General features: G+C 38.8%; 2 protein-coding genes across 7 annotated transcripts in view; one reads left to right on the forward strand and one right to left on the reverse strand.

Annotated features, from left to right (window-relative positions):
* Positions 1–5,040, reverse strand: part of TPGS2 (tubulin polyglutamylase complex subunit 2) — a 29,077-nt gene extending 24,037 nt beyond the window's left edge. For 2 of the 3 annotated variants that reach the window (XM_053912882.2, XM_053912883.1), the window contains exons 1-2: positions 4,713–5,040; positions 1,591–1,670 (exon numbers count right to left, since the gene is read on the reverse strand). In XM_053912882.2, the coding sequence (XP_053768857.1) occupies positions 1,591–1,670; positions 4,713–4,905 (273 nt within the window). In that variant the 5' untranslated portion in view covers positions 4,906–5,040. The remainder of the gene's footprint in view (positions 1–1,590; positions 1,671–4,712) is intronic. The other variant, XM_024580342.4, reaches the window with a different exon arrangement.
* KIAA1328 (KIAA1328 ortholog) overlaps positions 4,957–22,734 on the forward strand; it is a 223,217-nt gene continuing 205,439 nt past the window's right edge. For 2 of the 4 annotated variants that reach the window (XM_053912879.1, XM_053912880.1), the window contains exons 1-4: positions 4,957–5,242; positions 11,510–11,545; positions 12,145–12,284; positions 15,481–15,575. In XM_053912879.1, coding sequence (XP_053768854.1) covers positions 4,957–5,242; positions 11,510–11,545; positions 12,145–12,284; positions 15,481–15,575 — 557 coding nt within the window. Of the gene's footprint in view, positions 5,243–5,358; positions 5,494–11,408; positions 11,546–12,144; positions 12,285–15,480; positions 15,576–22,734 lie in introns of those variants that run through there. The other 2 variants (XM_045187934.2, XM_045187935.2) reach the window with 2 other exon arrangements.

Genomic DNA, 22,734 nt, shown 5'->3' on the forward strand with positions numbered 1-22,734 from the left:
GTTTTCTCTAATGGGCTGAGGATCAGGAGGGATGTCAAAGAGTCCAGGCTGGCATAGCCACGGCCTTACCAGGAGCAGGCTGGCTGACCAGCCAGTAAGAGTTCAACAGAGAGACCCCGTTCAGGAATTCCCTTTTCTATTATGGGCTGTGAGTAGGAATGGGTGTGGGGGCTGAGTATGCCCATGAGGAAAGTTGGGGAGCTACTGAGCTGAGGTCAGGAAGAGAAACATCAACTACCAGTTACTAAGCTGCCACAGAAGCTGCTGCTGGCTCAAAGGAGGGAGAACCTGCTTGCAAGGACCGAACATGCACATGTGCAATGAACCACCTACCCATCCCTGCCCGGCTGCTGAAGACAAGACCGCCACAGTGCTGTCCCCCAGCAGAGGAGCAGTCTGGCAGAGCAGGACAGATAGATAGCAAGGGGAGGCCAATTTAGGCCCTCCTACTTGGTAGCTATGTAGCCCAGGACAAACTCCTCCACCTCTCTGAGGCTCAGTTTTTTCATCTATAACACGGAGATATTAATACCTACCTTGCAGGGTTATTATGAGGATTAAATGAAATAACTTAGGTGTTTGTGTTTGCACACACTCATTATAGAAACTGGGTGATTTCTAGCTTCTTAGTCAAATCCATTTGCTGCTATTTAGCTGCAATGATTTTTCCAAAGCAGAAATCTGACTTCCCAGTTCCCCATTTAAAACATTTCAATGGCTCCCCTTTACGTTCAAGATAAAGAGCAAATTCCTGATGATCTAAGAAGTTTTACATGTCCGGGGTCCTGGTCAACCTCTTTCCCTTGCTCTCCTGTGCTCCAGCCACATGGGCCTTCTTTATGCTCTGGGAGAATGTAATCCTTCCCATCTCAAAGGTTGAAAGCCCCTTCTTCCGGATCTCATCTGCCTGGTTAAAAACTTCTCATAACTCCTTTGAGGAACACTTTTCTCACCCTCTGACTATTAAGTCAAGCCTTCTCACAACACTCCCTTCACCTCTCCTTCACAGCACTCAGTCTGCTTCGCAATTACACTTGCAATGGTTTACACTACGTCCTAGACAGTGATGTAGAAAGGGAAGAAACTGTGCCCTTTTTTGATTATCACTGATTCCCCAGGACTGAACACCAAGGGCAATGCCTGGCCCATTTAAAAAAGTTTAAAACTTGTGTTGAAAAAATGAACAGAAGTTCAGAGGAGGACTGGGAAACACTAGCTCTTAATCCGGTTAGTACTTCTCTGCAACACTTAACCATATTCTGCCCAACATGCTTATTAACGTTCAATTTTTCCTTTCCTTGCGTGATTTTTAGTTATGTTGTATACAGCGCGGAACGTTCCACTGCCTCCACACGACAGGTTCACAGGAGATGATCCATGCTGGGGAAATGGCATGGGATGGGAGAGAGTGTTAAGTGTCCTGAACTGGAACAGGGCGAAGGGTGAACTCTACCTTGAAGGCAGCTGTGGACTGAGATAAGAATAGATTTCCTGCCCTAATCTTTCCTTCTGTGTATGTGTAGGGGGTGGGGGACATTTAAATTGACCTCTCTTTGTTGGGAGGTGAGAATTGAACAGGGCAACACTTACTTGTTCCCATGAAGAAATCATATGACGTTCAGCAGGTGGCTTTTCTCTGATGGTCACCTCTGTCACACCTGGGGATGATTCTGAAAGAGGAAAAGAGAGTCTCTAGAACTGCAACTGGCCCCCTTTCACTCACTGCTCTGCTACCATGGACAGGTGGGTGTGCTCAGACCACGGAAAGTGGACATTTACGGGACTTAAACCGTGGCCACAGAGTCAGACAAATTTACACTTAACGTGTAGGGGTTTTTGTTTGTTTGTTCTTGTGGATTTCTTAGGAATTTTTTTAAATACACAAGATCATAACATCTGCAAATAGTGATAGTTGACCTCCTTCTTTCCAATTTGTATGTCTTTATTTTCTTGGCTAATTGCCCTGACTTGATCATCCAATATCACGTTAAATAGAAGTTTCCTTCTCAATGTAAAGAAACAAGTAAAGATAGCAGGCCTCACATTATAAGCTTTAGAAAGGCCTGCTTGTAAGGTTGTCCCTGGCTGGCATCTGGGAGCTTGGATTTCAGGAAGGTTCCCACCATTCCCTGGTAAGAATGGCTCATTGTGCCTAAATGTTAGTGCAAACAACAGCCTTTATGCTGAACACCTGCTTTCTTTCTGGGAGTCTGGAATTTGGAACATACTAAGTAGAAGGTGTCTAGGTGACTGATTTACAGTAAAAGGCCTGGCCTCCTAAGCGCAGGTAAGCTTCCCTAGCAGACAATGTGGACATGTTGTCATGGTGCTGGAAAAATTAAGTGTCCCATGTGATTACACTGAGAGGACAACTGAAAACTTGCACCTGCTTTCCCTGACTTCCCGTGCACTTGCCCTTTGCGTTTGCTATAATAAATCACAGCATGACTACCGCCCAAGGCTGTAGTCCTCCTAGCAAACCATCAAACCTGGTGTGGTCTTGGTAGTCACCAAAACATTTGTCTTGATCTTGATCTTAATGGGAAAGCATCCGATTTCATTCTATATCCTGTTTCTAGTTTGTTGACTGTTTTTTAAAATCCTGAAACAGTGTTGGATTTTGTCAACTGCTTTCTCTACAACTATTGGCATGATTATGTGTTTTTTGTCCTTTATTCTGTTAACAAGGTGCATTATATTAATTGATTTTCCTAGGTTCAACAAATTGCAAATTCCTGTGCTAAATCACACTTGGTAATCTTTTTAATGTTGGTGAATTTGGTTTCATAGTATTTTGTTGAGGATTTTTAAATGTTTGGTTTTGGACAGAAATTTGCAGTTGTGAAGTTTTCATATCTTTGAGGAAGGAGATTTTGGGAGTTTGCTTACCACACACCTACCACTGACTTCTGCTACCTCATTTTAAAAAATCCTCTTAACATAGTATCCTTTCAAAACAAAATACAAATGTAAAATATATATATGTATATATAATTGATTTTCAATTTGTGATTATTAACTTGAAATTATAAGGTCTGATTTTATAAAAAGAAAGTTTTATGGGACACTAAATTCATTATGTGTTTAATTACCAGAGTTGTTTAATTCCTTAGGTAGGTTTTCCCTTGAAGTGTCACCAGTTTGCCAAACATCTGAAACATGTAATAGAATATATTAAAAGTATAAATGGAATTTAAAATGTTTACAGTCATTTAATTTATTCAGGTTTTTAAATCAAACTGAGTTTATGGGAAATTTAGCTGGCTTGACTTGAGTAGTTTAAACATTAATGAGAAGGAAATAATTTATTTACAGAAACATCCCTAGATTTATAAAGAGAATAACGAAGCAAGCCTGTAAAATAGTAAGGCCTATCTGTATAAGAAGTAACAGAACAGAAGTCTGGATAAGAGTTAAAAGATAGGATATAGGTGGTCTTGATGAGATCTCTACTTGCCCCACTCTGTAACTTCAGTTCTAAAATGTATCACTTTTCCCAACCACATCATAGTGTTTCATGTCTCATTTACTGTTTTGGATACTGGGAAATACAGGTGAGAACAAGACAAAGTTCCTAACCTCATGGACTTCTGTTACATAAAAGAGAGACAAACTTAAAAAGCAACGAAATAAATACAATTTATTTGTTTTAATAAATAATTTCAAGTAGTGATAAAGCTATAGGATAAAAAATGTAGGCTAAGATAAGAGAGTGATAAAGGAAGGGCGTTATATATAAGCAGGGAAGACTTCTCTGAAGTGGTGATATTTAATCAGAGATCTGAATGAAACGAGGGAGACAGATTTAGAGGCAAGTAATTTCAGTGAAGGGTCCAGCAAACTGCAAAGGTTAATATATTTATGATACAACAAGGACGCCCTGTGGCAAAAGCTCAATGAAAGAAAATATGGCCAGAAAGACAGATAAGGGCAGACCATAAGAGTCATGGTACAGTATTTGGATTTCATTATAAATGTGATGGTAGGGCATCCAAACATGCTATTCTGCAGGCTTAGTCTGCCTTTCTCCTTGGTTATCTGGCTAACTCCCATTTGTCCTTCAAAATCTAGCATCACGTGTGGGGTACACTCCAGATTAGGTCAATCACCACCTCCTGTGTGTGCTTCGGAATAACAAGATTACTGACCTCCTCTTACACGTCTGGGGACCTAGTCTTTTGATTTTTTCACGTGTTCATTCCCCCCCCCCCCAACACACATATTCGTAGTCCCAGAGTCTAACACAACGGTGGGTGCTAAGTAAAGGTACAATACAGGGAAAACACCCATTCGGTAATGCAAGGCTAAACTCTTTTGGACTGTAACATGGAGGTGCGTGGGTGTTATTGCCGGGGGAGGTTGGCTACAGCTTTCTCCCAGATCATTCTGTCACCAGAGGAAAGACTTCAAGGACGCTCCACTGCCCAATCCTGCATCTCGGGAGACCCAAATTCCCAACTGTCAGGTGCCTGCTGTCTCTCCTTTGCACGTTTTTGCCCACCCTTACCGGCGCCTGCGGCGGGACCTCGGGTGGGGAGAACCTTCGGGATTCCCAGCTCTGTGTCCCAACACTCCCGGCAAAGCCTTAACAACGGAAGTCGCACCAGCGATGCCCACTGGCATACAAGGTCCACCGTCGCCCCGCCACTCAGTGCTTCTAGTGCACGCCGCCCCGCCTCGCAGTCGCCCCCCAGGCTTCCCGCCCCACTCACCTAGGATGCGGGTGATCCCCAGGGTCAGCTTCTCCAGGTGCGGCTTGCTGGAGCCCACAGGCGGGGGCGGCAGCTCGTCCATGGCTCGCGTCCCCGCTCCGCGCGCGGCCGGGGCAGCGGAGGGGACGAAACGGGCGAGCTGGGAGGGCCGCAGCGCTGGGCACCGCCCCCGGGCCTCGGCCATCAAGTTCATGGCATGCCGGGAGTTGTAGTGCTCACCGCCTGAGACCGACGCAGGGATGCGATGAGGAACCGGCGCTGGTCTGGCAGTCGTTACGCGGTGAGCTCGTTCCCGCGGCCTCGGCCCCAGCCGGCGGGACACAGCGACGCCTCCGCCCTGACACTCCCGCCCCACCGGGGCCGGCCGCCCAGGCGGGGGCGGGTCTCTGCGCCGAGCGGCCAATGGGGACCGGGCCTGGAGTCCGGGGCGGGGCGGCCGCAGCACGGCGTCCCGAGTGGCGGTTGTTTCAAGATGGCGGATGTGGCGGGCCCCTCCCGCCCCGGCGGCGCGGCGTTCTGGACCCGGGACTGTATCCTTTGCCCGCCTGGTAGGGGGCGCCGGTGCCCTCCACGGGGCGGCGAGCGGCGAGCGGTCGCGTGGGACTTAGCGGCGGGAGAAGCTTGATGCTAACCCCGTGGGCGGGGCCGTTCTGTCCCGCGGCCGTCCAGGTGCCGGGCTTTTCGCCTAGCTTGGGGATTAGGTGACAGCGCCTGAGACTGTCTCCAGGCTGGGGTTCCAGGTGTGGGACTGAATGCAGATATTTCCCAGCCCTCTTTGACGGTGAGCTCTGGGAAGATGACCTACAATCGTAGCCCAGACTGGGGCTGGGAGCACACTCCAGCCCTTGGTGACATCCGGCCGGCCGTGCAAAATGAGCTTGTGGAGGAGAGAAGGGCGTTGGGATGATCAGGGAGCCTTTTCGTGTTGGCTTAGTAGTGCCCTGGGTCTGCGCTGTTTAGGAGGGTTTCAGGATGTTGTTGGACTTCGAAGGCCTGTTAGTGATGATTTATTTTCATACTGGGATTTTCTGAGAGGCGTGGGGCTTGCTTTCACGAGGACTTGGTCTTGTGGCGCTGGCTATTGAATAAGCTGCAAATCATCGTGCCTGGATGTAGTGTAGATTTACATGTAGTTTTCAGGTCACCACTGGCAGGATTAAAGTGCTTGGATTGTTTTGGGTTGGAGAAACTGTAGAGCTCTTTTACTGTGGTGGTGGGCTTCTCAGTTTAATATCTATGATGAGATGAATGACGTAAGTGGTTCTTTTCCTGGGTTAGTTACACTGTTCCAGCCTGAGCTTGTTGTCCTGATAATTGACTCCTGTGTTCGTTGGAGGAGTGTTACAGGAAAGCAGGGCAATAGTGTATTGGGTGCCTGCAGAGGCCAGTCGTTTTGTCTGTTTGCTCGGACTGGTGATGGAATTGTTTGAGGCATTGCTGTTAACTTTGTGTATTCTTTGCACACTTCTTCTTAGTTCCCAGTGAAACTTACAAACTTATATGATCAGTTTCCCTTATTTGATTTACTATGGTTAAAGTGTCATGCCATGGAGAGAGGGATATTTTTGCATTCTGTGCTGTTCAGTGTTTGGTGTTCATGCACTTTCTCAACATAATCACCGCTTGTCTCTAGTAGGTTGGTGAGAATCCAAGTGAAATCATGTACATACATTGTGGATAAAAGGAAACTAGTGCACTGTGCAAATTATTTTTTCCTTTAGAGAATATGTGCATTGGGAACAACTGAGCTAAGTTAAGAAGTCAGGAAATTGTGATGAGTCTTTTCTCTTGAAACACTGCCTGTGCAATGACAATTTTGTGAAAGATGAGCTATCTGAAGGTTATGAACTTATAATGTGCTTCTTCATTTTAATAATTTTCATAACTACATATGACCAATGGTATACTTCTGATATAGAATAAATGGTTTGTGGGAAGGGGAGACAATCTGTTACAGTGATACTGATTCGGTTAATAGGCATGTGAACTGAATCTATGTTCTCGGGCTCAGCAGCCCTCTACTCTCACTTAATTCATTTCGTCCCAGTACTCTCTATCTCATATAGAAATTACATATCTTCCCTTTTCTCTTAAATTCTCTTACTCTAAAAATTTATATAAAATACTCACCTACCCATTGAAAGTGAGAAATTGAGGCTATATGAGAAAAATGGTGGTGATTACATTCTGCAGAAATTCAGATGTTTGAAAGGAATTGCAAGTTTACTAGTATTACCTGTTTCCCCAGCCTGTTCCAACATTTAGCCTCAGATGTCTTCATTTCACATCTCCATAGGACTTATAAGCAATGTGAAAGGTGGACTTGTTGCTGGTTTTCACTAAAAAAGCATAACGATATTATGAATCATTTGGTTTAGTCGTGTGTCTTTGGATCTCGATCTCTTCTTGCCATATTGATGACTTCCCAGACCACCCCAAAGACTTTTAGTAGAACTTTCTCTAGAAAAAGACCAAAAAGTATCTGTCTATAATCTGGTATTCTTTTCACACGGTTGAAAGAAAGATTGGTCAGTGCTTCTCCTGAACAATTAGAGAAATGTGATCGAGAGGTTTCCCATCCTGGATATTTCCATCATGTGAGGACAGATCATCTGTGACTGAATGTCATTTTTTTTTTTACTGTTGAGTGAACGCATCTCCTGCACAGTATGATTCAGCAGTGCTGCTTTGTACAAGTTACGTCTTTGTACCTAATGTATAAACAATAGATATGCCATGTTATCATTTTATGCGTAAAATCTGCAAGTAAAATTAAGACCCGTCAGCCATAAACTGCTTCCCTGCTTTGTTATAGTTTCTGGTAATATCAGAAGTTAGTGTTTCTACAGTATTTACGTATTTTTCGGACTATAAGACGCACTCCCCCCATGCGACTTATAGTCCGAATGTAGCTTACCTGGCTCGCTGGGGTGGGGGAGCGGCAGTGGAGTGGGATTTTTTTCCCCCTATTTTCCTCCTCTAAAACCTAGGTGCGTCTTATGGTCCACTGCGTCTTATAGTCTGAAAAATATGGTAAATTTGATTGTTTAAATGCTCTTGTGTATTATCATTAACAGTATTAGCAACTTGATAATAACAAATATGAATTATGAGGGACCTGATCAAAATATTGCAGTAGCTATAATGTCTGCCATTGACTTTTCAGTTAAAAATAGACAAAGGCTTACTGTTTATTCTTAAAATAATATACAGGCATACATTGAAGATATTGTGGGTTCGGTTCTAGACCACTGAATATTGCAATAAAGCCAGTCATAATCTTTCTGGTGGAGGGTCTTACCTTCGATTTGTAAAAAAAAAAAAAAAAAAGAAAGAAAAAGAAAATGCAGCATCTGTGAAGCACAATAAAGTGAAGTGCAGTAAAATGAGGTGTGCCTGTACTAACCAGGAAAGTCACTGTGGTCAATAATAAGTACACATGTGTTGCTGGTTAGTGGGTAAAGCTCAAAAGGTTAGAGTAGAGTGGGCAGTACTAAGTTCATTTTCTTCAGGTCCCAGTGATCTGGGATAGGCATGCTTTTTCCTCTCTACCATTTCTGCCTTGGATTTCTAATTACTACTTTAATTCTGGGGTTTGGGTAGATTGGTTTCAGCATTAAGGATGCTTTTTAACTTGTACTTGTCTTATTGAGATGCTTCCAATGAAACCAAAGTAGAACTAAGGTGGCACATAGAAGGAATAAGAGGTCAAATATGAGTTTGGTATATATTGTATCTCTTTGACTTTCCCATAAAATATATGCTTGTTGGGAATCTCTGCATTTAAAGAAGGTAAATATTTGAGTTCTTAAGATAACAAGATGAAGATTGATTAGAAAGGGTAGGTTGGATGGAGGCAATTTCAAATATGTTTATTCTTATTTTTTTTTTTATGGATCTCAGAGAGAGGAAGGGGGGAGGGGAGAAAGAGAGACAGACAGACAGAGACACATTTGTTCCACCTATTTATGCATTCATTGGTTGCTTCTCGTATGTGCCCTGACCGGGGATGAAACCTGCAACCTTGGGTTGTATTGGGACGATGCTCCAACCACCTGAGTTATCTGCTGGGGCCTATTTAGTCTTATTTTTAAAAACTTTTGTTAAGGTCAGTTTATTTAGTGGTTTTTATGTTGAAAAGAAACTTAACATGGATGAAGCTAATAGGTTTTACCTGCACATTTTGAAGGAGCTAAAGAAAGATAACACTGAAGCTTGTTGGACAGTGCCTCATGAAATTGATTATCAATTTTATTCCTTATTATGAGCCAGGCATTTGATATTTGGAGATACGAAATTGAACAACACAAGATGAAAATCTTTACCCACGTGGTGCTTCCATTTTAGTGATATGAGGTGAATAAGTAAAATATATGTCCAATGATTATATGTGCTATGGAATGGGGTAGCTATCATGGGGGTCTTTTGTCTCTGTTTTTATGCCAGTACCATGCTGTTTTGATTATGATAGCTTTTGTAATACAGTTTAAAGTCAGAAAGTGCAATGCCTCTAGCTTCGTTCTTTTTTTCTCAGGGTTGTGGCTTTTCAGGGTCTTTTGAGGTTTCATACAAATTTTAGGACCATTTATGCTATGTCTGTGAAAATGCCATTGGAATTTTGACAGGGATTGCATTAAATCTACAGGTGGCTTTGGGTGGTATGGACATCTTAACAATATTCTTCCAATCCATGAGCATGAAATACGTTTCCATTTATTTGTGTCTTCTTTAATTTCTTTTATCAATGTCTTATAATTTTCATTGTACAGGTTTTTCATCCCCTTGGTAGAATTTATTCCTCGGTATTTTATTCTTTTTGAGGCAATTGTAAATGGGATTGCTTTCTTAATTTCTGTGGTATTTCATTATTAGTGTATAGTAATATAACAGCTTTTTGTATATTTTGTGTCCTGCAACTTTACTGGTTTTGTTTATTAGTTTTAACAGTTTTTAAGGTGGAGTCTTTAGGGTTTTTTCTTATAATATGTCATCTGCAAATAGAAGCTTCTGGTAGGTCTCTACAATTTGTTTTTTTAAGAAATAGGAAACAGTTTTTATGTGTCAGTAACAATGAAGAAATGGTGTCAAGTTTTGAAAAGAGGAGAAACTATAATATACCTGGTGAGCTTTCAGATCCAGGTGTGGCTGAATAGGGTACCCAGTAGCTGGTTTTTCCAGCTGTGAGCAAGCTTCTATGTGAATAGTCTAAGGAAGTGTAGTATTTTTTTCCAGGACTCTGTTATGTTAGTCCATAGGTCATCCTTGGAGAATATTCTACAAATTCATCATTACTGTACCTTCTAATTGAAGACAGTGCCATAGGGAGCATATCCTGAATCATCTTGAATTTTTTTTCCCCTGGGTCCTTTATTCCATATGTTTATTTCCAGCAGCAAATAATTAATCATGTATACATGTATTGAGCACCTACTGTGTGTGCTAGTCCCAAGAAATATAAAAAATAAATAAGTTTTTGCTGTTAAGTAGAGTCTGCACAATTTAATTTAGTAAGGTTTTTTTTTTTTATCTTAGATGTCAGTGAATTTAGAAATTGTCTACTGCTGTGTTAGTTGCTCTCAGTTTCCTTGGAGTAGTGAGGTCTAATATCTTGTATACTTGTCTTATGTGCCTCTTAAAATATCAGCTCCATTTCTGGTATTTGAGGGAATTTAAAGTTTGGGGACACTAGTTATCAGCCAAAATCTAGAAGCTGTGATAGTGTATATGCTGCTCCAGAAAGCTGTTGGGAACCGGCTGGCAGCTCAGACAGTGGGCATGATCTGTAACCTTGGTATTCCTAAATTCCTGTAGGAATTCTGTGCTCATCTAGTCCGCGTTTCCTGGAAAGACTCCATTGCTAAGGTTGATCGTGAGCTGAAACATATGGACTTTTTGAACATGTTATTAAATCCCCCATTTTACTCCATCCCTTTTCTGGAAGGAAATAGTTCGTAATTGATTTGTCTGGAGATATTGGAAAAGAAACATTTTGTCAAAAAACAGATGACTTTGGAATGTTCTAGGTCATTGGAATAAAATGTTCAGATGCTTCCTTTTTGCAAGTGTTATCAAACTGTGGACATAGCTGGATTTAGATATGTTTCTGAATAAAATTTTGTTTCTGGAAAGAATGCTGTCTTATTGTATTGGTTCTCTTTCTAAAGCAGTGTTATGATCTTAGTAGCCTTTCTAATTTTCTCCTTTTGAAATTCAAAATACTATAGTTCTTTTTGTCTTAAATTTCTTCCATTTGTTAAATAGGGCTTCTTGGGACATTTCATGTACGCACTACAAAGAATAAAAAAATGCCTTTGTGTTTGCATGATTGACTTGCCCTCAAACAGTGTTTGTTTTTCAAAGATAAAGCTCATTTTGAAATTATTTATATTCATGCCTAAAGTAACTTGTCAGTTTTCCAGTAATGAGAAAACTGGAGCACTGAACTCTTGGTTTACAAAAGGAGAGGGCATGAAAGGACCCTAGCAGCAGAATTTATAGTGTGGGATATCTCGCTTGGGAATAAGCATGGATGAAAGTGTTATGGAACTTTCATAATTTTGGCCTTCCAAAATTTTTACAAAATATATAGTTGTTACTATATAAAAAGGAACTTTAAAAGAATATTAACTTTGCTACATCTAAGTCACTTACTTTGCTTCCAAGTTTTGTTTTTAAAAGCTAGTTATATATTCCAAGGTCAACAGAAATTATGAATTGTAACAAAAGTACAGAAGAGGAGCAGCATTTGGGTACTGGATAATCTTTACCAGTATTTTCCTTCATGTCTTCCTGCATAGTTTCTGATGAAGAACAATCAGTAGTGTATGTTCCAGGTATGATTTTCTATGTTAATTTGGTAAGCTTCCTTTGCTTAAGAGAAAGATAAAACGTTAGGATGAATTTGCAGGTATGACTAGATGTGGAATAGTTCATTAGGACCTAAAGTTAAAAAAAAAATAGTATGACCCTATTAAGGTTAAAAATACTTTATGTATTAAGGAGTAAGAGATTTTATTATTTTTTATATAAGTAATGGCCTAAATTTAATATTTCAAAGAAAAGTGTGAAAACTTCGTGATACAGAGTTTATGCAATAGACTCTAAAGTTTACTGAACTATTGAAATACCCCAATTATGTGACAATTCAGACCTTGAATTTCCCCTAAGTTAGGGTATGTGTGGCATGTTCTAACTTACTGGTTTTAATGACTTATGAATGTGCCAGCACCTTTTAAAAATATTTCAGTTGAATCTTTAATGTATTCAAAACAATCTTTTCATGATTCATTATTTATTCAGAAAGTTTTAAAATGAAGTGTTCTCCCTATCAGGTCCTATAAAGTAAAGGATAGCAACAGAGAGGTTGATGGGGGGAGGGCTGAAGAGAATGAGAAGATATAATTTTAAAGTCTAATATGATTCAAATCCTTAGGAATTTCTGCAGAAGGAAATATCAGATCACGACACAAGTTGATGAGCCCGAAAAATGTTAAATTCAAGACTTCCAGGGTGGCTGCTGATTCGGTCTCCATGGATTCCTTAAAAGGTGCGGGAGATTCCGTAAATAAACAGGTCAGTGATTTCTTACTTGTTTTTTTCTTATTCTTCAATTTTTTATGAATACTGACCAGTAACTGATTTTTCTTTGATTTATCATTAACTGTCAATTGATGGCCATTGGTGCCAATTCAATGCCAACAAGAATTCCCGATTTGGAGTGCGGTGAAGAAGGAAACTTTATTCAGTGCAAAACAGCTCAGTTGTGATACAGCCCGGCTGTGAAAACAGTGAGGCTGTGAAACAGCTCAGTAGTGTTATAGCTCAAATTAGAAGCAGCATGGCTGTGAAGAGGCCCTGGGGTGAAGCCCTCTTAGGCTAGGCAGCTCTGCTCTCATATTTGCCACCTGCTTAGGTCCCTTGCATTTGTGCCAGTCTGCCTCCGTACAGGTCTGCCTCTGAGCCAGTCATCTCCACTCCACTCCTCTGCTCTGCCATCTTTAGGGTTGCACTTCCAGCTGGGAAAATGCAATCTCACTCTTCCAATGGAGAAGGAAAGTGTGTTCCTACAGCCAAAAGGGAGCTGACTTAAAAAGACAGAAGTTCCCGCCCAAGGTCCCTGATTGACCTGTCCTCATGCAAATGAGAACTCCAAATTGTCACAGTTTTATTGGCCCAAAAGCACTGTCCTGATTGGTCAGAATGGAGCTGCTCTGATTGGTTGGTGAAGATGTTGATGGCAAAGCCTCAGCCCTATTGGTTGAAGCAGAATTCCAGGAACTCCTTTTATATAAGGGATGGCTCAGATGGCAGAAACACAGTGCAGGGAAGCAATACAGTGCTGGAGACAAGCAGCTTAATGTAGCTTCTCCCTGAAGTGTGATTTGTGTGAGAGGCCTCTATTACTGCTAGGCTCTGTTTGTTTGTTTGTTTTTTGATTTTTAATTTAAACCCAGTGAAGCCACTATGATCCCTTCTTAGTAGGATATCTTCTTTCTCAGGGTCCACATGACCAATAACTGATACTGTATATATGGGTAGAAGAGTCATTGAAAGAACATTAGATGATCTATAAGCATTCTGAAAGATACAGATACAGAGGATTCTAGGGTGCTTTGATGATGCTTGGTATGAATATAAAGTGTTTAGCTCCAAAATGTCTGGGCTTGCTTTAAGACTTGGTCAAGAAAATTTATTATCTTGGTATGTCTCAAAGACCTACATTCTGGCTCTCACTGTTGTAGCTCAGTTGGTTGGGCGTTGTACTGCAAAGTGAAAGGTTCCTGGTCAGGGCACTTGCCTGGGTTGCAGGTTCTCTCCCAGTCAGGGCGGGGCTTTGGGCAAGAGGCATCCGATCAGTGTTTCTCTCTCATCTCACATCGATGTTTTTCTCTTTCTTTCTCCCTTCCCCTCTCTCTAAAAATAAATAAAATCTTTTAAAAAAGAAGGCCTACATCCGGATCTGTGTGGAGTTAGTAAATCAAACTCACAACTCTTTTTTATATTAGGTGTCTTTTATGATTTTTATTCATTTGAATTTTTTGGTTGATGATGAATAAACCCTTAAATATAAGAAAGATGTTTTCATTAAAAGAAAATTAGCCTGCATTATTATTATTATTTTCTTCACTTGGAAAATAATATCCTAAAGACCCTTCCTTTTTCTGGCCCAGTCATTGACCTCTCCTTCACTTTTGCCTGAGCAATAGTGCCTCTACATTCCTTTGACACATGTCCTGAGTGGCTTATTTTACTTTCTGTTATGTTTTGTCTTCCCAAGCAAAGTTTGAGTCATGATTTAGCAGTCTGTGACCTGCAGGCCAAATCTGCTTGCCACCTTTTATAAATAAAGTTTTATTGGAACATGACCACACTTACTCTTTCAATATTTATGGCTCTTTTATGTTCGGTGGTAGATTTGCCACAGAAACTGTATGACCACAAAACCAAAAACCTTTACTGGTGAATTCTTTATAGAAAAAGTTCTCAATCCCTGGTTTGTGTTCTTGAGGGCATTTCCACTATCTAGTTTGTTACTAATGATTACATTGAGTAGGCTGCGGGATTTAACTGTAGGCTTACTTGTGTTACATGTATCCCCCGTGTACTCTCTTCACACTGGGATGTGAATAGTTGAATTTGCAAGTTCTAATCAAAATTTGACATTTAAAACTTTGTTTTAATTTTTATTTATTGATTTTTAGAGAGAGGGGGGAATGGAGAGAGAGAGAGAAACATCTATTTGTTCTTCCACTTATTGATGCATTCACTGGTTGCTTCTTGTAGCGCCCTGACTGGGGACTGAACCCACAGCCTTGATGTATCAGGACGACACTAACCAGCTGAGCTACCTAGCCAGGGCTGAAGTCTTTTTAATAAGATTGTTTTATATTCAACTGTAACCTTTTGAATGAAGTCGATACTTTTTAAATGATTCTGTTAGCTTATTAGCTATAAGTTTTGTTGGGCTATTTCACTGGCTTTAGGGATTACAGTATACATTTTTAATTTATCACAGCCTATTTTCAAAGGATATTTTCCCACTTCACCTGCAATTTAAAGACCATTCAACAGTGTAAGTCCTCAAGGACAGGAGACAGGGCAGGGCAGTGGTTATAGCACAGACTCTGGAACCCAGTCTTGATCCTGCTACCTAACTGTTACGATCCCAGACAAGATATGTATCCTCACTTTAAAATAAGAGTAATACCTACCTAGTGGCATTGTTGGGAAAATGAGATGGATTAGTAAGTGTAAAGTACTCAGAATATTCCTAGCATGCAGTAAGCCCTAGATATGTGTGAGCCGTTATTACTGCTCTTTGGTCTTGTTCCCTTCGGAGTGAACCTCCCGTTATGGAAAGGTTGCAACGGGTGCATCTGCTGCCCACCTTAGTATACTTGTGAACAGGGCCATGGTGTAGGAAAGGTCCTCACTACCTTTCATTAGGTGTTTGTTTCTGTGACATTCACCAAGGTAGAGATTTTTTTTCTTTATAAATTCCCTAGTGTTTAAACATGGTCATTTCTGCCTTTGAGTTCTTTCTGTCTGCTTTTCTGTGGAAATTTCATGATGTCCCTGGTGGACAGACAGTTCCTTACCCTGTGTTGAGTTCACAGTAAGTTTTAAATGAAACAGGCTAGTAGTATTTCCACAAGGTAAAAAATATTTAAGAAATTTCACCTCCCCTGCTTATTTTAAGAAATTTCTTGAAGAGTCTTAAAAATTGTTTTTAGCAAAAGTTAACCAAAAGGTTTTTTTTCTATTTTAGAATTTCTGCAAGGGAGGAATAAAGAGTGCATCATTGAAGGATTTATGTCTTGAAGACAAAAGACGCATTGCAAACTTAATTAAAGAACTAGCCAGGTGAGACAAAACCTTACATGAAATGCATTATGATATAACAGGAAATTCAAGAACTTGAAAACACATGAGTTTCAGTTTCCTCTCTTGATTATATGTCATATAGTGTGTCAAAATTTATATTTATATGTTTTAATTCAATGTAATATAATTATTACTTTTTTGTATTATTTTGAAATAATTTTAGGGTTGTAGAAAAATTGCAAAAATATTGGGGGAATTAGGAACGGGTAGTGACTGCTAATGAGTATAAGGTTTCTTTTTGGGAGGATGAAAATGTTCTAAAATTATATTATGTTCTAAATTATAAAATGTTGTAAAATTATGGTGATGTTTGCAGAACTCCAAATTTACTAAAAGCCATTGAATTGTACCCTCTAATGGTTGAACATTATTATATGTAAATATATCTCAATAAAGCTCTTAAAAATTGGCATGGAGGATTCTCATACCTTTCACATAACTTTCTCTGAATTTATCACCCTGAATAACCATGATACAATTGTCAGAAATCAACATTGGTACAATGTAGTGTTCATTAACTACAGAGCATTCAGATTTCACCAGTTTTTTCACTAATATGCTTTTCTGTTCCAGGATCATACTTTGTACTCACCCTACCTGTTTCCGTAGTCTCCTCCCATGGGTGGCAGCTCCTTAGCCTTTCCTTGACTTCCATGGCTTTGACACTTTTGAAGAAAGTGGTCAGCTTTTTTGCAGTATTTCTTTCAATTTGGGTTTTTCAGGGTGTGTGTGATAACTATGTTGCATTACGATGTGTTATATTGGGTGGGTGATGTTGAAATGTCATTCATTACTGGTGGTTTTAAGTATGATAACTTGGTTAATGTAGAGAGTACGAGGTTTTTCTCCTGAAGTGATACTTTTCTGTGTAATTTATGAATATCTTAAGGAGGTTCATGGAGACTATTCAAACACACTGTTTTTCCCCCTGGATTTTACCCACTATTATAAGCATTGCGTCCATCAAAGGAACTTGTCTGGGACAGCTATGTGGCTGTGATGTCCTGATGGTTACTTTGTATTTCCCCTGTTTATTTTGCATTTGTTAATTGGAATTATTGTTTAAGGATGAGCTGTCCCTTCTTCCTATTTATTTTTGTTCATTATGTATTTCAGTATTTATTTATTTTTATTAGTATCAGACTCAGGGACATTTTAATTGTTTTTTATTTCGAGGTAACTATAGATTTACCTGCAAGAACTAATACACAGAGAAAGAGAGAGAACCCATGTCCCTTTGCCCAGCTTTCACAACTGGGAGTATTCTGATTAACTAAACAGTGCAATATCGCAATCAAGAAATTGACATTTGATGGAATTCATCAACCTCCTGTAGATTTCACATGTACTTATTTGTGTGTACAGTTAATTCTGTGCAGTTTTGTCACACGTGTGGATCTGTGTGCCGTCACACAGTCAGACACAAAACAGGTCTGTCACAAGGACCCGTTCTGCCCTTTTATAGATGTTACCACTCCCCTTCCTACCTTCCTGCTCCCCGGCAGCCCCCGCTCAAGAGTGGTCTGTAAATGGAATCATGCCTGGTGCAGCCTTTTGAGATTGACTCCCCCGCCCCTCTATTCAGCATAACTCTTTTTAGATATTTCAAAGTTGTTTCATGTATCAAGAGTTCCTTTTATTGCTGAATAGGGTTCCGTGTAAACAATGTACCATGGTTTATTTAACCATTCACCTGTTATTTTGATTGCTTCCAATGTTTTGTTATTTTGAAGGTTATTTTGATTGTTTCCAATGTTTTACTGTTATAAATGAAACTGCTATGAACATACATATATATATATATATATATATATATATATATATATATATATATATATATGTTTTTGTGTGAACATAACATTTTCATTTCTTTGGGATATGGTGTCATAAATGCATGTTCAGTTTCATTAAGAAATTGCTGTTTTTGAAACTGGTTTATCATTTGCATTCTCACCAGTAATACAAGAGCAATCTAGGTCCTCTACAGTTTTGCTAATGTTTATTATCATTGTTTTTTATTTTAGCCATTCTGACAGATGTTTAGTGTTATCGCATTGTGATTTTAATTGGCATTTCTACAATAGCCAGTGATGTTGGACAGTGTTTCACATGCTTATTGGCTATCAGTATCTTCCTCAGTGAAATGACTGTTCATCCTTTTTGCCCATTTCCTATTGAAATGTTTGATTTTATTAATTGCTGAGTTTGAGAGTTCTTTGTGTTTTATATACAGATATTTTGTTGGATACATATATAATTTGCAAATACCTTTTTCTAATCTGTAGCTTGCCTTTTTATCCCCTTTACAGAGTCTTTCATAGAGTAAAAGTGTTTAATTTTAACTAGGTTCAGTTAATCAATTTTTCATTTTATGCCTTGTGCTTTGATTATCAAGTCTAAGAACTCTTGTATAGACTTAGTACCTAAAGACTTTCTTCTGTTGTCCAATTGTTGGCATATAGTTGTTCATAGGCTTTTCTTACAATCCTTTGTCTTTCTTTCATTTCTGATTTTATTTGAGTCCTCTGTGTTTTTTCTTGATGAGTCTGGTTAAAGGTTTGTCAATCTTGTTTATCTTTTCAAGAACCAGCTCTTGGATTTGTTGATCTTTTGTATTTTTTTTTAGACTCTATTTCATTTATTTTGGCTCTGCTCTTTATTATTTCCTTCCTTCTACTCACTTTGGGCTTTGTTTGTTGTCTTTTTTTCACCTTCCTTTAGGTGTAAAATTAGATTGTTTATTTGCGCTTTTTCTTGTTTTTTGAGATAGGCCTGTATTGCTATGAATTTTCCTTTTAGGATTGCTTTCCCAGTGTCCCACAGATTTTTGGGTTGTTTTGTTCTCAATTTAATTTGTTTCAAAGTATCTTTTGACTTCTTCCTTGATCTCATTTTCAATCCATTCATTGTTTAATAACATGTTATTTAGCTTCCATGTCTTTGTTATTTTTCAGTGTTCCTCTTGTGATTGATTTCTAGTTTCATAGCATTGTGGTCAGAGAAGATGCTTGATATGATTTCAATCTTATTTAATTCATTGAGTCTTGTTTTTTGTCCTAACATGTGATCTATCCTAGAAAATGTTTCATATGCACTTGAAAAATATGTATATTCTACTTTTGGGGGGTAAAATGCTCCGAAGATATCAATGAAATCTCTATTTGATGTAGTATATTATTTAAGGCGGCTGTCTCCTTGTTGATTTTCAGTCTGGAAGATCTATGCATTGAAGTGAATGGGGTGTCACAATCCCTTACTATGCCTGTATTTCTCTCTCTCTCTTTATATTCATCATGATTTGCTTTACATATTTAGGTACTCCTATGTTCAGCGCATAAATATTTCCTGGGGTTATATCCTCTTCTTGGCTTGTTCCCTTTATCATTATGTAGCATAGTGTCCTTCTTTGTCTCTTAACATAGCCTCGGTTTTAAAGTCTATTTTGTCGGATATTAAGTATTGCTATCCCAGATTTTTTCCCTTTGCATGAAACATCTTTTTCCATCCCTTTATTTCATCTGCGTGTATCTTTTGATTTGTGGTGGGTCTCTTGGAGACAAGTCATGAGATTTACCATAGAATTTTAGAGTAAGATTGTCAGCGTCTCAGAAAAAAAAAAAAACAAACCAAACAACCCTCTGCTGGCATTTTAATAGGTACTACATTAAAAATATAGATCAATTTTGGGAGGAATTGACATCTTTACTATATCGAGTCTTCCAACCATGTGCATGGTTTGTCCATTTATTTAGCTCTTTGATTTCTTTCAATGGTGTTTTATAATTTTCAGAATACAGATCCCATACATTTTTTCTTAAATTTATAGATAAGTATTTAATTGTTTTTAGAGCAATTATAAATGGTATTGTGTTTTAAGTTTTGTTTTCACATTTGTTGTTCCATGTTTGTTGTTGAAAATTGATTGAATTTGGTGTGTTTGTCTTGATTTCTGCCTCCTTCATGAACTCACTTATTAGTTCTAGGAGTTTTACTATTGATTCTTTGGGACCATGAAAGTCATGTCATTTGCAAATAGGGACGGTTTTATTACTTTTTTCAAATATATATATGTTTTTATTTTATTTTTCTTGCCTTATGGTGCTGGCTAGGACTTCCAGTGCTATGTGAATAGGAGTGGTAAGAGACGATGTCCTTACTATGTTCTTGATTTTATGTGGAAAGCATTCAGTCTATCATCATTAAGTATGGTATTAGCTTTAGATTTTTTTATAGATGCTCGATTCATAAAGTTGAGAAAGTTTCCTTATATTCCTGGTTTTATAAGAGTTTTTGTTATGATTGTGTGCTAGATTTTGTTAAACACTTTTTGTCCCCTAATATGATTATATGAATTTTCTTCTTTATCTGTTGATACAGTAGATTATATTAATTGATGTTTGAATATTGAACCTGCCTTTCCTACCTGTAATAAACCTTAGTTCTCATAATTGATTTTATACATTCCTAATTTTGATTTTCTTCTTCTTTTGTTTGGAATTTTCACACCAAAGCTCATGAGAGGCATTGGGCTATAGTTTTCTCCCCTTCCTTCCTTCCTCCCTCCCTTATTCTGGTTTTATTATCTTGATAATATTAGCCTTATAAAATGAGTTAGGAAGTGTTCTCTTTTCTGTTTTCTAGAAGAAATTGTATACAATTGGTTAATTCTTCTCTAAATATTTAATAGATTTCTCCAGTGAAATAATTGGGGCCTGGAGATTCTTTTTAAAGAGGTTTTTAATTACCAATTCAGTTTTTGTAATGGTTATAAGATTATTCAAGTTGTCTATTTTGTCTTGATTGAGTTTTGGTAATTTGTAGTTTTTGAGAAGTTTCCATTTTCCTAAGCTGTCAAATTTATGAACCTAAAGTTGCCCATGGTATTCTCATATTATCTTCTTAATGACTACAGGATCTATAGTGCCTCATTGTGATATTATTGATCTGTACCTTGTCTCTTTTTTATTCTTGTCAGTTTTGTTAGGTTTATCAATTGTATTGATTTTTTTCAAAGAACTAGCTTTTTATTGATTTTTCCTTATTTTTTCTGTTTTCAATTTTATTGATTTTTGCTCTTATCTCTCTTATTTCCTTCTGGTGCATTGGATTTATTTCTAGAAGAAATTGTACAAAATTAGTTAATTCTTCTCTAAATATTTAATATATTTCTCCAGTGAAATAATTGGGCCTGGACATTCTTTTAAAAGAGGTTTTTAATTACCAATTCAATTTTTTTAATGGTTATAAGATTATTCAAGTTGAAAAGTAGAAACTTAGAGACCATCCCTCTTTGCATGTGAGCATTTAGTGCTATAGACTTTTCTCGTTACTGTTTTCAGTGCTTCCCACATACTTGATTTGCTGTATTTTCATTTTCATTCAGTTCTATGTATTTTTAAAAATTTCCTTTGAGACTTTCTCTATGACCCATGTATTATTTATTTAGAACTTTCTTGTATAATTTCCAAGTGTTTGGAGATATTCCTCTTGCCTTCCTATTATTGATTTCTAGTTTGGTTCTATGATGGTCACAGATCAGCTTTTACATTTTTTTGGAAGTTTGTTTTATGGCCTAAAATATGGTTGATCTTGGTGAATGTTCATGAGTGCTTAAAAAATGTTTATAATTGTAACTCTCCTGGATGACGTTCAGAAAGTTGGTTTATATTATCTTTAATATATTTACACTTTTATGTAATCATCCTGCATGTAAATAATACCCCCTCACTACTGCTGCTCCCTCTCCTGCATGAAAGCCTTCCTTCTCCTGCTGGAACTCTGACTCCCCATTTCAGTTCACCATCTCCCCCACACCATGGCTGTCCTCATCTCCCTGCTCTGCAGCACAGCAGGCCAGGCCATACTCTGCCCGAATGCTCCTCTGCCTGCACTCTGCTTCTGACTCTTCACGTCCGGTGGTCCTCTTTTCTCTGGTTAGGCTTTGACACTCCACACCAGGCTACCCCTTGCAGTATGTCCTCCTTACCTTTTTCTGCCTCTGGGCTTCACATAATGGTCCTCTCCATTGTGTTGATTCCCTCCTCACTCACCTTAGGCTGTAACATTCTACCAGCCTGCCCCTTCTTGAGGATAACCCTTCTCCTTTTGCCTGGGCTCTGATACTGTACACAGGGTTGCCTCCTGAGTTTACCTCCTCTTCATCCTCCTGGGGCTCTGATGACTGCCTTCAGGTTAGCCCTTTGTGTGAATGCTTTCTTCACTCTTTGTTGGCTCCTCTACACCAGCACCTGCTCCCAACCCTTGCATAGACCCCTCCTCACCATACTTGGGCTCTGAACCTCCACGCCGGCTCACTCCCACAACCTTTGCAAGGATACCCACATCCAGTGTTCAAGGAACTGATACCCATAATCTTCCATGTGGACACTCTTCTCATCCTGGCACCTGTGCCAGATATCCCCGCGTGTTGATGCCCTTCTCAACCTGCTGGGTCGCTGCCGTCCCACTGGACAAACCTGGTCACATGCCTTCTTGATCTCATGTTGATGCTACTCTGCCCTGTCATGGTTCTAGGATTTACTTGTTCAGGAAGAAAAAGAAAAGTGGAAAATGAAGAAGACAAAGAGGAAGTAAAAGTTCAACTTTCATTTTTGAAGAGAAAAAGGTTTTCTCTTTGCGTAAAGGACATTTAAATATATTTCATTTTCATGAACACATTGTTTTATATTTAAATACTTTGCTTTCCAAATTGTGTCATGTAGAATAGGACGAAAACTCTGCTTTCTTTACTTTGCTTACTTTGCAAAGTTCTGCTTACTTTGACTAGCACATGGCTTTTTAAACTAACAGACTTTAGAATAAACAGAGAATAATGAAAAAGTATTAATAGAGGATTATTAGGAGACAGGTTTTAAAAGTTGTTTTCATTCATGTCTTTTCAGTGAAAATTAGGTATGAAAATTGAAGGTTGCTTCGTTTGTGATAAAGGTTAAACCCAATGGGGAAAGTGTCAGAAAGTTGAGAAAGCCTTATGTATTCCTATGACGTATTCAAGTATAGCATACTTAAGAGAATTTCAGCTGTGGTGAAGATTCACCAGCATTATCTTAGGGGAGAAGTCACAGAGAACACTTAGCACCCAAAACTGACATAAAAGCAAAGTGAAAACTGTAACTTC

The sequence above is a fragment of the Desmodus rotundus genome, chromosome 10 (genome assembly GCF_022682495.2).
Source record: "Desmodus rotundus isolate HL8 chromosome 10, HLdesRot8A.1, whole genome shotgun sequence".
NCBI classification, from domain to species: domain Eukaryota; kingdom Metazoa; phylum Chordata; class Mammalia; order Chiroptera; family Phyllostomidae; genus Desmodus; species Desmodus rotundus.